Source organism: Phodopus roborovskii, unplaced genomic scaffold, assembly GCF_943737965.1.
Source record: "Phodopus roborovskii unplaced genomic scaffold, PHOROB, whole genome shotgun sequence".
Taxonomy (NCBI): Eukaryota; Metazoa; Chordata; class Mammalia; order Rodentia; family Cricetidae; genus Phodopus; species Phodopus roborovskii.
The window spans coordinates 15425438-15437993 of record NW_026126470.1 but is presented as its reverse complement, the minus strand read 5'-3'; the positions used below and the strand labels follow the sequence as shown (position 1 = coordinate 15437993).

The 12556-nt window shown below is 37.2% G+C and overlaps 1 protein-coding gene across 15 annotated transcripts in view; it reads left to right on the top strand.

Annotated features, from left to right (window-relative positions):
• The first annotated feature begins 228 nt into the window (after window positions 1–228).
• Robo2 (roundabout guidance receptor 2) overlaps window positions 229–12556 on the top strand; it is a 1084901-nt gene continuing 1072573 nt past the window's right edge. For 4 of the 15 annotated variants that reach the window (XM_051191748.1, XM_051191757.1, XM_051191747.1 and 1 more), the window contains exon 1: window positions 230–1011. In XM_051191748.1, the coding sequence (XP_051047705.1) occupies window positions 882–1011 (130 nt within the window). In that variant the 5' untranslated portion in view covers window positions 230–881. Of the gene's footprint in view, window positions 1012–12556 lie in introns of all 15 variants that reach the window. The other 11 variants (XM_051191760.1, XM_051191753.1, XM_051191755.1 and 8 more) reach the window with 6 other exon arrangements.

Sequence of the window (12556 nt, the reverse complement as noted above, 5' to 3'; positions counted from 1 at the left end):
TGGGTTCTTTAGAGGGAGTAAAGGACATATGAATGCCAAAAAGACTTTGATACAGGAAAAGATGCACAACTCCTGAGAACTCCCCCTCAGTGTTTTGCTGTTGGGAAGAATAAAAATGTACTTATTTTGCACCTAATAAATATTTCAGATCCATTTATGAATAATCAGTGCAGTTAGCATGCTTTTGTAAAGTCACAAGGTGAAGGAATGGAAAAGGAAAGTACATTCTAGGAACTGAGCCTGTCGCTAGCACGTCGCTGGAAACCCCCTCTGTCCTCACAATAGATTAACTACCCTCTGTGCATACTATATTTTTGTTCAGCTTTTGCTATTCTGAGTCTGGACTGAAGCAGTCGTTATCTGTGGCGGTGCCTGGGTGATTTTCAAGCCGAGCACTACCCACCCAAGTAGCTGTGATACCGGCTTTCACTGAAGCCTTATTACTCTTAAAAGAGCAATTTGGTTGGCTGCACGGCTATTAGGATCACACAGGCAGCCTGAAAGCTGTCAGTACAACTGCTTTCTCATCTTTTCACACAGTCCTGACATCTCTTCTTTTTTCTGCTGGACCTACATTCCTGTTTTTATCATTTTCAATCAAGTGCACGCAGGACACTGAGGAATATTCCCACTGAAAGCAAAGTGGAGAGCAGGAATGATTTTACAGCTCCTAAAGTGGAAACATTGCTGACTGCGGACTGAGTAGCAGGAGCTGGATCCGTGAGAAATGTAGCTTGGCTTAGGGCTACATCAGGGAGCTGCTCCTTCAGCTGCTAAAGATGGCAAAACACCACCTCCCCCCGGCTTCTCAATGATTATTGCTATTTTCATAACCGGGAGGGAAGAGGATGTGAGAAATTTTGTAAAATTCACTTGTGGAAATGTTACCATCCGAGAGAGTGGAGAAAATTACTAGACTCGAACTTCTCTTCGTTTTGATGCTTTTCTTCTCTGGACCAACTCTCTGCAAGCTGACCAGGACCCCCTGGAAAGGCAAACCTTGGAAGGGGGGTAAGTGGTGAAAGTTTCATGTTATAGGTCAAAATGGAGAGAGCAAGGGTAGCTAATGGCAACTTGAGAACAGCTAAGGGGAGACGAGCAGTTTCTGTTTGAATACTGGTTTTTATTTCAGGAAAAGGAATTTGTGTGGTAGGTGGCTGGGAGGAAGAGTTGCTGTCTCTCTCACTGTTATAAATATGTGTTTGCAATTTGGGGGATGCCAGGCCTTCGGTGCACTATGACTGTTTCCAGTGGGGAGTCTCCGGAGTCAGATGCATGCTGTTCATTGCAAGAAGATGTTTGCTCTCTTTGGGATGCTGTCTTAAAAAAAAATGAAATAGATTCAGAAAATTATTGAGTTGTTGGCAGATTCTGTGACATGATCAGAGGGATGTTCAGAGAACAGTGCCACCAGCACTAAATCTGTGGCTGACTCTATCACAGTTGATGTGTTAATAAAGATAAATTATGTTAACTTTAGTCAAAGAGGTATCTGCTGCATGAGGGAAAAGGCTCACAGTACTTTAGAGCTTGGTCATGGATTTTCTTTGGTTGTTGAAAATTTTTGTGCTGTGGATTTTTGAGACGTAGACTCTACCCCTTTTCAAAGTTCAGTTGGTTCTGTTTCACCCGATGACATTTGTTTATATAAACAGAGTTATTGAGCTACGTGTTCTGTGGGTACAGTAAACTAAAATGATGCTGTAGAAATATCCTAGGAGAGTGTGTACACTGTAAGGGAAATCTTGGTGGAAGATTTCTGGATATATTGCTGTGCATAGACCTTCTTTTACCTAATATTTTGTCTCACCTCTAAAAATGTATTCTGTGCCCCCCAACCACTCATAAACACACACACACACACACACACACACACACACACACACACACACACACACTATCTTTGCTTTGATGATCTGAGGTTCAAGAGAAGCAGGTTCATTAACAAGAAGATTTAATAATTTATCACAATATCTCAGCAGGATTTTCTAAATACCCAAGCCCCTTCAGTTTGATCTTCCTCTTCATCCTTTTGTTGCTTTACAGACATTACAAATCTTCTGCCTACACATCTTCCAGGGTGAAGTTCCAACAGACACTTAGCTTAGACTGCTGGTGCACACCTACCAGAAGAGGGGTGGGCCAAATCATCTGGAGCCTTATAAATTATATCACCACATTACTGTATTGCTCAGGGTTATCAATGGATTTTTTCACTTGTGCGCTGCAAGCTGTTATTTATGTGAGCCTGCATGGCAGCTTTAGGTGGCTTGGGATCAAAAGATGTATGGCTGTATCGACTCCAGGAGATGTCAGGAGTGTTAACTTATATTTCCTATATACAGTTTTCAAAGACAGTCAGTAGTTATAACATGTCAAAGTTTAATTTCCTGTGTTAAACTTCAGCAGTGGATACAGACCTCTGAAGACCCAGTGAGAATGTTAAATAGCTGTTAAGTTGCTAGAGGAATGTTGACCTAGTCAAAATGCTTGTGCATGTTCCCGAGCATTTATTCATTCCACGCATCTTCAGATACAGATGCAGGAGATTTCATTTGTAAATCAGGTCTGGAGTGTTCCGTCTCTGAACATGTCACTACTTTTTTTTTCTGATGTACTCTAACTAGCTCAGCTAGAAATATGCTGGCTTGGCTGTATGATGGAGATGTGACTCAGTCAAGTTCAGAAATAGGCAATCATAGCAGCGTATTTTACTTGTTGATAAAAGACATCTTGCATGTGTGGAAAGGCCAGGCAAGTTACTAGAAAACTTTCCATGTGTCGACTTTGCTTTGAAATAATTTCCCTTTCAGTCCCTCTGTTTATCATTGTATATGTGATGCATAAATATGTTGCACAGACTCGGGGCTTCTGCAAATGCAGCCTTGCCTTGATATGCATATGTACATGTTGTAAATATTTATTTATTCATGAGCTTGGCTATTGATGGTGGTGTGTTATCTTTCAGTGGGTTGCAAAATCCTTACTTTTTTCCCTTGGCATATTATGAAGTCTTCAAAAGCATATTTTGAACAAGGATTTTTAAAACATTATTTTACTTTGTAGGAAGTAGGGGGTCTTTTTACTAATTTTTAACATATCTGGCAGAGGTATGGTATGTATGGGGCAGACTGGGAAGGGATGAGTTTTTAGATACCATTCCTTGGGAAGCAATGTTCTAAGGGAGATTATTTGGTTCTTTGGTTTGCTTTATGTCACCACTATCTGTGTGCAGCTGCTTATAATCAAAACCTTTAAAACTTGCACACTATTCCCAAAAGTCCTAAAAACAAGTATCAATAATCAAGAGTTTTCCTCAGAAGTGATTGTTGATCCCTCTCAGTTTTTTTTTTTTTTTTTCACTCTCACATCGCCTGTGTGTGTTTGTCTTAATCTGATTGAGCAGCTGTCAACCTCCATATGGCAACCTGCCCACACTGACAATTTCCGTTTTTGTTGTATTAATAGGAACCGTCATTCTGAAAGAAGAGGTTATTGGGGCAGGAATAAGGTCTGGTAACATCACAGAGCAGTATAGAGCTGTGGCATGGGAAGGGTGGTGCAGACAGCATGCACCAGCCATTGCAGAACAGATATCTGAATACCGACTCGTAGAACACTGATGCAGAATGTTTTTGGCTACCAAGACATTTTTAAGCTTATCAATGAATGTGACTTTCAAATGTAGGTTAGCAGGCCAGCAGGTTTTCTCTGAGGCATAAGGTTTTCTATTTAATCACATTATATGAATTCCTAAAGGGAAGGCAGGTGTCCTGTCTGATTAGTTCAGAGCATAACAGAAGCAATCATAAGAGTTTGTATTCACAATACACTTACTGAAAATCCTAATGACATAGCTGACATCATCTTCATTAAAATTAAAGAAAAACAATTATTTTACATTCAGTTACTGTCAGTGGGAGGATAGAAAAGATAAGACTTAGCTCGGAAAAGCTGCTTCAATAACATAGTTTCACTACACACAACAAAGTACGTCAAATGTAATATGAACATAATAGGAAAATCTGTATTTCCATTACTGATGACTAAAGTGTAAGCTAAGTTTTAATATTTGTGGCTGCTATTAAAGGGAAAATTTGGAGAGCAATTAATATAACACCAAGTAGTTTCAAAGTATAGAAATAGGCAATGTTGACATTAAACATGAGCGTCAAACTTGAGCATTTGATACTGAGTGAGCAATGATGAATCAGAACAGCTACTGCTGAAGCTAAGGGGCGGGGCTATGCCTGACTCTCTCTGTGTGGCCTCTCATTGAAGCACTTGACTTGATTCTATAGGAACTGCCTGCAAGTGTCTGTGGGTTACTAGAAACTTCTCAGTAAAGATGTCGGAGATAATACTGGGAACAGAGCATGAGTTATCAAAAGTTGATGAATCAGAACATTCTCTTTCAGTCCTGACCACACCGCATACATACACTACCTTGATTCCTTTTATAAATTATAGCAGCCGGCTGTCCATGTCTATCTTGGCTAAACAAAGGAAACTTCCCTGGCAGTATCTTTTCCCTTTGTAAATGACTAGAATGTGTTATGAGCACACACAATGCCATTGAGTTATTTTAGTCTCTAGTGCACTGGAGCATGCACACAGGATATTCAGAAAGTGCCATTATCTGCATGGCCCCATCTTACATACTGTCAATTAAAACAGAATTTATTGGAATTTGTGAAGTGCTCTGGACCTTAAAATTTATTTTAAGCTTTTGAAACTATTTTAACCTGTGTAATATCTACAAGCCCATTATCTATCATGACTAAAGTTTTATCCTAGTTAAATGAACTAATGAAGAATGTACTTTGTTTTCTTTGTTTTGTCAAGTAACCCACAAAGCACAGTGCATCACAAAAGATATTAGGATTCAAGAAATATTTTCCTTCATAAAATTTGAACATTTTGAGACTTGAAGAATGGTTCAGTGATTAAGAGCAGGGGTAGCTCTGGTGGAGAACTTGTGTTCATTTCTCAGAACACACATGGCGGCTCACAATTTTCTATAAGTCAAGTTCCAAAGTTTCCCTCTTCAGACCTCTGCAGGTATCAGACACACACAGTGTTGTACACATACACACACGCACACACGCACGCACGCACACCCACACACACAAACACACACACACACACACACACACACACACACACACACAAATGCCAGTAAATACTCATACATGTAAAAACAAAACAAGTAAATTTTAGAAAAAATAGTTTTCAACATGGCTTAGGCTTTGACAAATATTGAATCACCTTAACACTCCCTTATTAGATTTCTACAGTTTTGATAATACTAGGCTCCAGGCCAAATTGGTCAAGTGAATTTTGAATTCAATTGAAGACTATGTGAATCAAATGAATATTTTGAATAGTTAAGAGAGAAGTCTTTTAGCTGTTAAATATTTACTAAAATTAAGGGGCTAAGTTTATTGAAACTAGAAGTATTTATGAAAAAAAGGGGAAATAGCATATTTGAAAAACCTTTATATTCCAAAGACTATAATATATTAAGTGTCTGTACTGTTGTGAAAGCTGAAATTTATTCTTTAGGCATTTGCTTGCCAAGTCCTCAAGACCACCTTCATCCTGAAACACTGGATAAGGAAGGGAACTGAAGGTTCAAAATTTCAAATTTAAAGTAGGAAACTGAGACCAAATATTCAAAGTCCTTACCTGAAACCTTAAAGGTGGCATGCAATTTTGCCCAAAAAAAGGCATGTTTTCCATGAATTATGCGTTGGTTTTTAAAGCTTATGACGCACCAGACAGCAGAAACTTGATCTTGTGGAGTTAGTGAGACAGTCTTATACTTACAAGTGTCCAGGATTTATTATTTCATTTTAATGTGTATATTTTATTGGAATTATTATTATTATTATTATTATTATTATACATGTTGAACCCAGTTCCCTCTTCCTCCCTCCCTGATTTTTTCTATTAAGACATCTTCACTGTGTCATTACCATATTAAAAACTGAAAAAGGTTATAGTTGGTATAATTTCAGAAGGAAGTTATAAAAATCTCAAATCATATTTTTATCATATTGTCTTTCATAGAATATCAACTTACGATAAAAATTTCAGTACCACCATTAATTCAGTTCTTTGAATGCCTTACCTTCTTGGTGACACATGTTGACTTGCACACTGCCTTACTTGTTTTTCCCTTTTGCATAAAATGTATACTGGCTTACAAAGTTTAGAAACAATTGCAGTTCCTGATTAGATATATCTCAATGTCTCTTTATTAGATTACTATTGTAATTTATACTGAAATGTAAGTGACCTGGAATGTAAGGAGTAGGGTTTTTCCTCCTGCTGCTGCCAGTCTTGTCCCGCCGCTGCACCAGCCCCAAATAACAGAGACTCTGTATTTGATATTATGCTGTTGGCCAGTTACTTGTTTCCTATGGGCTAACTCTGTCTTAAGTATTAACCCATTTCTATGTATTTCCACATGGTCTTACAGAGAGCGGAGGAATAGTGGTTCTGTTCTCTCCAGACTCCATCTTTCCTCCTTGTCTCCTAGTCCCTCCTATCTTCCTTTCCTATTGGCCAACAGTGCTTTGTTCATTAACCAGTATGAGAAACATATATACATAATGACATCTCCCATCATCTCCTCTTTTCTATCTAAATAAAAAGAAGGGTTTTAACCTTAACATAGCAAAATATATCACACAATATCCAATAAGAATCACAGTTAACAATATTTAGTCCATTAACATTTAGCAAGATTTAAGAAAATATTTCATCATCTAACCTATCTTTGTGTGTCTAAAGTTTATGTAACTTATCTTTAATCCTATTTAAGAAAAACTGTAACCATAACTATTTGTCTTCAATTCCCTCAAAGATCACAGAAGGATAGTATATAGACTCTAGAAATGACAAAGACATCTTACCTTGTCAGTCACCTAAAGTTCTTCTGTAATCTTCCATCTTCAGCCCATAGGCAATAGTGTGTCTGGCATACTCTTCAGGAAAGCAGGAAACTTTAAACTGTCTTCTTGTATTGGCAGTTTGTCAGTCACTTTTCTCTGTGTCCTGCAGACTGTCTGGCAGACTCTTCCATGAAGCAGGAACTTTGTAGCAATGTCCATCTTGAATCAGTAGTCACTTTTCTGTGGGTCCTGCATGTCCATTTTATACAACATAAAGTCAAACAGTACAGACAACAGCAGTATCTTGTCCAAATGGTTAGTCTTGCTATATTGAAAGCAAATTTCATTACATGTTTCTTCGATATCAATCTTCCATCTTCCTTTCTGGTGCAGATGGTATTGCCAGGAGCATTTATGGATCACTGTCAAGAAAAACCCTAAAGCATTTTAAATTCCATATTATGTAGGTCTTTGAAAGTTTTGAAGAAGTCCTACCTATCTCATATACATCTCTGTGTATCTTGAAAATCTAACTAACTTAACTCTAAGCTTTGACTACAAAATATTCATATCTATACCATAATCCCCTTTTTACCTTTAAAAATATTGGTTGTGATCATTAACCATTTATAACCAACCCCATTTAAATGAAAACAAACATTTATAAACAATATTTGGTAATTTGGGTGTCGTTCTTTCCAAACTACTTCCTGCTTATAGGGGGCACTGACATGGGTATCCTAAGAAGATGCAAAAATCCTGGCTGTAGTCTGCAAGGCTGCTTTGTCCAACCTGTTTTGAATGTTGGATCATCAGGGACTCTGTTTCAGGGGGTCTGGCTTGATCAAACCATATTAGTCTGGAAGGAATCCACAGCTTTTCATTTTCTATAGAAACAAAAATAGAAATCCTTTTCCCCAGTAACTTGTCCTTGAACTTAAATTTTGCAGTCAAAGCATTTTTATAATATATAAATTGGATTGATCTAGCAGCATTTGTTTTATAATCATTAAGCAATGATGTTTATCTATATGACTAGATTTTAAGCACCATGCAAATGATCAAATTAATAGTCCAGTTTTCTTACATACAGAAAATAATTTTCTGGTATATTCATACAAGATATTCTTAGAACCTGGAGAGTTTATTTTCCTGGGTAAATTTATAAAGCCATGCATTCTGTTAATGTAGCAAGAGTTCACTGCATGAAGTATTAGGGTAGACTCTATATATGATCAGTGCAATCTTTGCCATGAAAGAAGTTGACACCAGACTGAGAAAAAGACCAAGATTGTGTTAGGGAGACAGGGACACATTGTTAAATCTCTAATAGCATAGTTAACAGCTGATAATTTAGTGGTCTTCCAAACGATAACTGAAATAGCTTCCAGAATACACATAGGCCTGAGGATAACTTCTGGCTAAGCAGTCCAGTCTTTCATTGATCTAACAGAATATTCTGCTCCTGTGTTAAGATGTCATGAACCTGTTAGCGATGCAAGTACGGCTGTGGGTTTGAGGGTGTAGATCATCAAATAAATGAGTTAAACTTGATGTTCTATTAGCTGAAGATATTTTAAAAAATGATCATGTCTTTCCACTTTTGTCTCCAAGACATCATTAAGGTAATATGTACATCCAAATCTGAGTGATATATACAATATTCCTAACAAATACTTTAAATCATGAACTGTATACAGTGCAGTTGCATGTTCCAGTAGAAACCCTAATTCTGTGAATCTAGTCATTCAAAACTCACTTATTAAATGCTCCCGAGAGAGAAGTGTGTGACAAATTTAATCTATATCATGTTTCTTGAAAAGTTTCTATTGAAAACTGATTACTAGCCTTGGGGTGATTGTGTTGTTGAAATCATCTTAAGTAGTTTTATACTTTAAAATAATTTGCACAATTTTTTTACAGAAATTTTTACTACTTATATAAGACACTGGCATTCATGACAACACACACACATACTCATACATTTTAAAATTCAGGAATTAAGGAACAAGTCCCCCAGAGCACATGGGAAGTGGGGGGGCAGTGAATGGAGAGAGAACTAGGAGAAAGAGAAGGGGAGGAGAGGAAAGCACATGGGACTAGGAAGATTGAGTCAGGGTAGGAATAGAAGACAGAAGAGAGAGAGAGAGAAAGAGAGAGAACATAAAAGAGGGATCCTAAAGGAAGGTCTAGAGACCTACAAGACTGACTCCAACTAACATTTTGAGCAACAGTGGAAAAGCTACCATAAATGCCCTTCCCTGATAATGAGATCAACAACTAATTTCTGCACCATCATGGAGCCCTCATCTAGTGCCTGTTAGAAACAGATACAAACACCCATAACTAAACGTGAGTGGAACTAGAATCCAGATGGAGAAGGAGAGGACAAGACCAGGTTACAGAAAAACATAGAGACAGCTGACCCGAACAAGAAGGAGCTAACAGGCCCCCTGACTGATAGCTGGGAATCCAGCAGGGGACTGACTCAGACCCCCTGAATATGGGTCTCAGCTAGAAGGACTGAGCAGTCTAAGGGACCTCAGACAGTGGAACCAGGATGTATTCCTGGTGCACAAAAGGACCTTGCAGACACATCCCCCATGGAGGGATACTGCCTTAACCTAGAGACAGAGACAGGAGAGACGTCCTAGTCCCTACTTCAAATGACTTGACAGATTTACATGACCCCACTTGGATGGCATAGCCCCATATGTGGAATGGGAGTGGGGGATGGGAGGGTAGGGTGGTCAGGGTGTATGTGAGGGGGGAGAGAGGGGAAGAGGGAGGGAGGGAAAGGGAACTGGGATCGACATATAAAACAAACAATAATAATTTTTAAAAATCAGGAATGAATGTATTTATAAACATCTACTATATAATTAATCCATATTTATGCTGTGGCACTGTAGAATTAACATGCATAAATTATGTAGTTTACCTCAATTACTAGTTATAAAATATATTTTGAGGGGACTTCATTTGGTTAAAAGCATATAATTAAGCCTCAGCTCTCTATGTCCCAAAAAGAGTTCTTCAAATCTTAATTAAATTATTAGATGGCATTTTAGATTTACAGTTATAATTTATATATATATATATATACATATATATATATATATATGTTCAGTGTAATTTTATGCACCTGTTTGAAAAATACTATGTAAATGTGTAGTTATAAGAGTTACATATATTATACGTAACATGCTTTTCCAAAGGAAAACTCTATCTAATAATTTTAATGGATGAGCTAAATCCTTTGAGAGTCAATGTTACTTGTAACTTGGATGAAGTTCCACTTACCCCAAGGGGCTACTGGAATCCCTAAATTGTCAGTTAGTGTCTAGGGAGGTACATTTTTATATGTCCTCTTGGTGACTTAAGTGCTTGTCATTTTCATCCACAAGGTCTTATGTTCAGTACCTTCCTGGTGTCACAGTGAGACTAACTTTAGAGCATGGTCAGTCATGCTTGCTAAACTTACTTGCAATTGCCATCAAGCATAAGAAGCATTGACATTCTACCTATATCTTAAATCTTTGTTAGAGGTGACCTCTGAGGACAGCTTTTCCAACATCTGTGATGCTCAGAATTCTCAAAGTACTGCCTATGTGGGCAAAAATTATGTATGTGTAGAATAATTACCACACATTTTTCCTTTAGAAAATAATTAATTGCTCAAAATCATTTGTTATAACTACCTACACAGTGCATGATATAGAAGAATTAAAACCCAGTGCTCAGGATGTGACTCTGTTGGTACTATGCTTGCTTAATATGTAGAAAGCTCTGGCTTCCATCCCAAGCAACTCATAACTTGGGCATAAACTGAGTACGGGGCCACACACCTGTAATCCCAACACTTGGGAGGTAGAGATAGATGGATTAGAAGTTCAAAGTCATTTTCAATAACACATCTTACATTTGAGGGTAACCTGGTCTAAATGGGTAAAACTCTGTCTCAGAATATGTGAATAATTGTTAATTGTTCAATTTATTGAACACTTCTTGTTTGGAACCATTGCACTAATGCTTCCTGTGAATTATAATATTTGATTTTATTCCTATATACTAGTATTGCTTTTTCATTTGCTTTAAAACTTGAATAGACAAAATTGAAATGTTTTCCTCCTTCATTTGCATTTATCAATCTATATTTTAGACTCACCAAATATGTTACAAATCCTTGCTGTGTTTTTTTTTCCTTTTTTTTTTTTTTTTTTTTTTTTAGCTTAATTGTCATTGAATGAATAAGAATATTATTTCCTGAAAGTGCAATCTTGGTCAATTGCTCCCATAATGTAAACATAAATATCATACATGGTTTAAAATTGTGACATCTGTATAACTAGTAAAATGGCTGAAGAGAAATGACCATGTAGAAAACACAACAATTTTTTTTTTTTAAATCATATACAAGAGAAGCTTAGGCATTTTGAAGATTACCATTTCCATATAGTATATATAAAATTGGAGCATTCACAAGGGCAGAACTGAAATTGAATAAGCCAGGTCCAAATCCAGATGGCAAGGAAAACTTTCAAGCTGTTCTATGTGGAAACTGATTTTTAGATTTCCACGTGATGCGTTGTAAGTTCAAATTAATTTTAAACTTTTAATTTTCCGTAATGTGTCCCCATGATGCCTAGTATATGCTTCCTTGTCTGTATTGTTGCCAGTGCTTCTAAAATGGGCACCAAACAGCTTTTTCCCCCCTCTGAGTTAAATACACCGAGAACAGCACTTAACTGTGTGCATTTTGAACCCTGCTCTATAAAAGTTTCAAGAGATAAGAAGCACTTTTCTTTTGCGGGGTTAGTATTTGTCTGAATAATACATAAACACGGAGAAACATTGGAAATTCTGCAGAGGACCACAGCACAGCTCCAACGTTGAGTTATCATCACAGCTGAATAGCTTGCAATGGTTTTAAACCTCACACCACAGTAAATGTTCATTGTCTCCTGGTTAGAATCCTATTTGAAAGGAGGGTGTGGAGGATGAGACCTTGGTACTCATGGAAGTACTTTAAGGTGTCAACAACAAATGACTGAAAGTGGTGAGAAGGAGCTGGCTGCACAAATGACAGGGGAAGAGACGATGCTGCTTTTCTTAAAAGCACTTGGGGTTTTCCAGTTCATATTCAGCTAACATTGGTTCCAAAATAAATAAATAAATAAATAAATAAAGATAAAACTCATTATTTTTTTCTGTCTTTTCACAATAGCAAAAATTTTGAATAACAAAAGGCTCCCAATATTTAGTGGTTTAAGTGACAGCAATTTTTCATGGCGGAGGTCAATGCAGATTCTTTTATTTCATCTTAAAAATTAATATTAATGATCATAACAATACTCTAAGTATGTCTTTGTTCATATATATATATGTATATACATACATACATACGTATGTATGTATGTATGTATGTATGTATGTATGTATGTATCAGAGTGAGTAGACGTTAAAGAAACTGCGGTGGCTTTAGAAAGCAGGCTGAGAGACAGTTTTATGGATGATATAATGAACCAGACCAGTACCTAGAAGGAGCTATGATTTTTCAATGCGGCAATGGGGCTAAAAGGTGCTTCTGAGTCTGAGATGGGTCCGGATTCAGATCCAGATGGGTGAGCACATGGACAGTTAAGTAGACCTTGTCA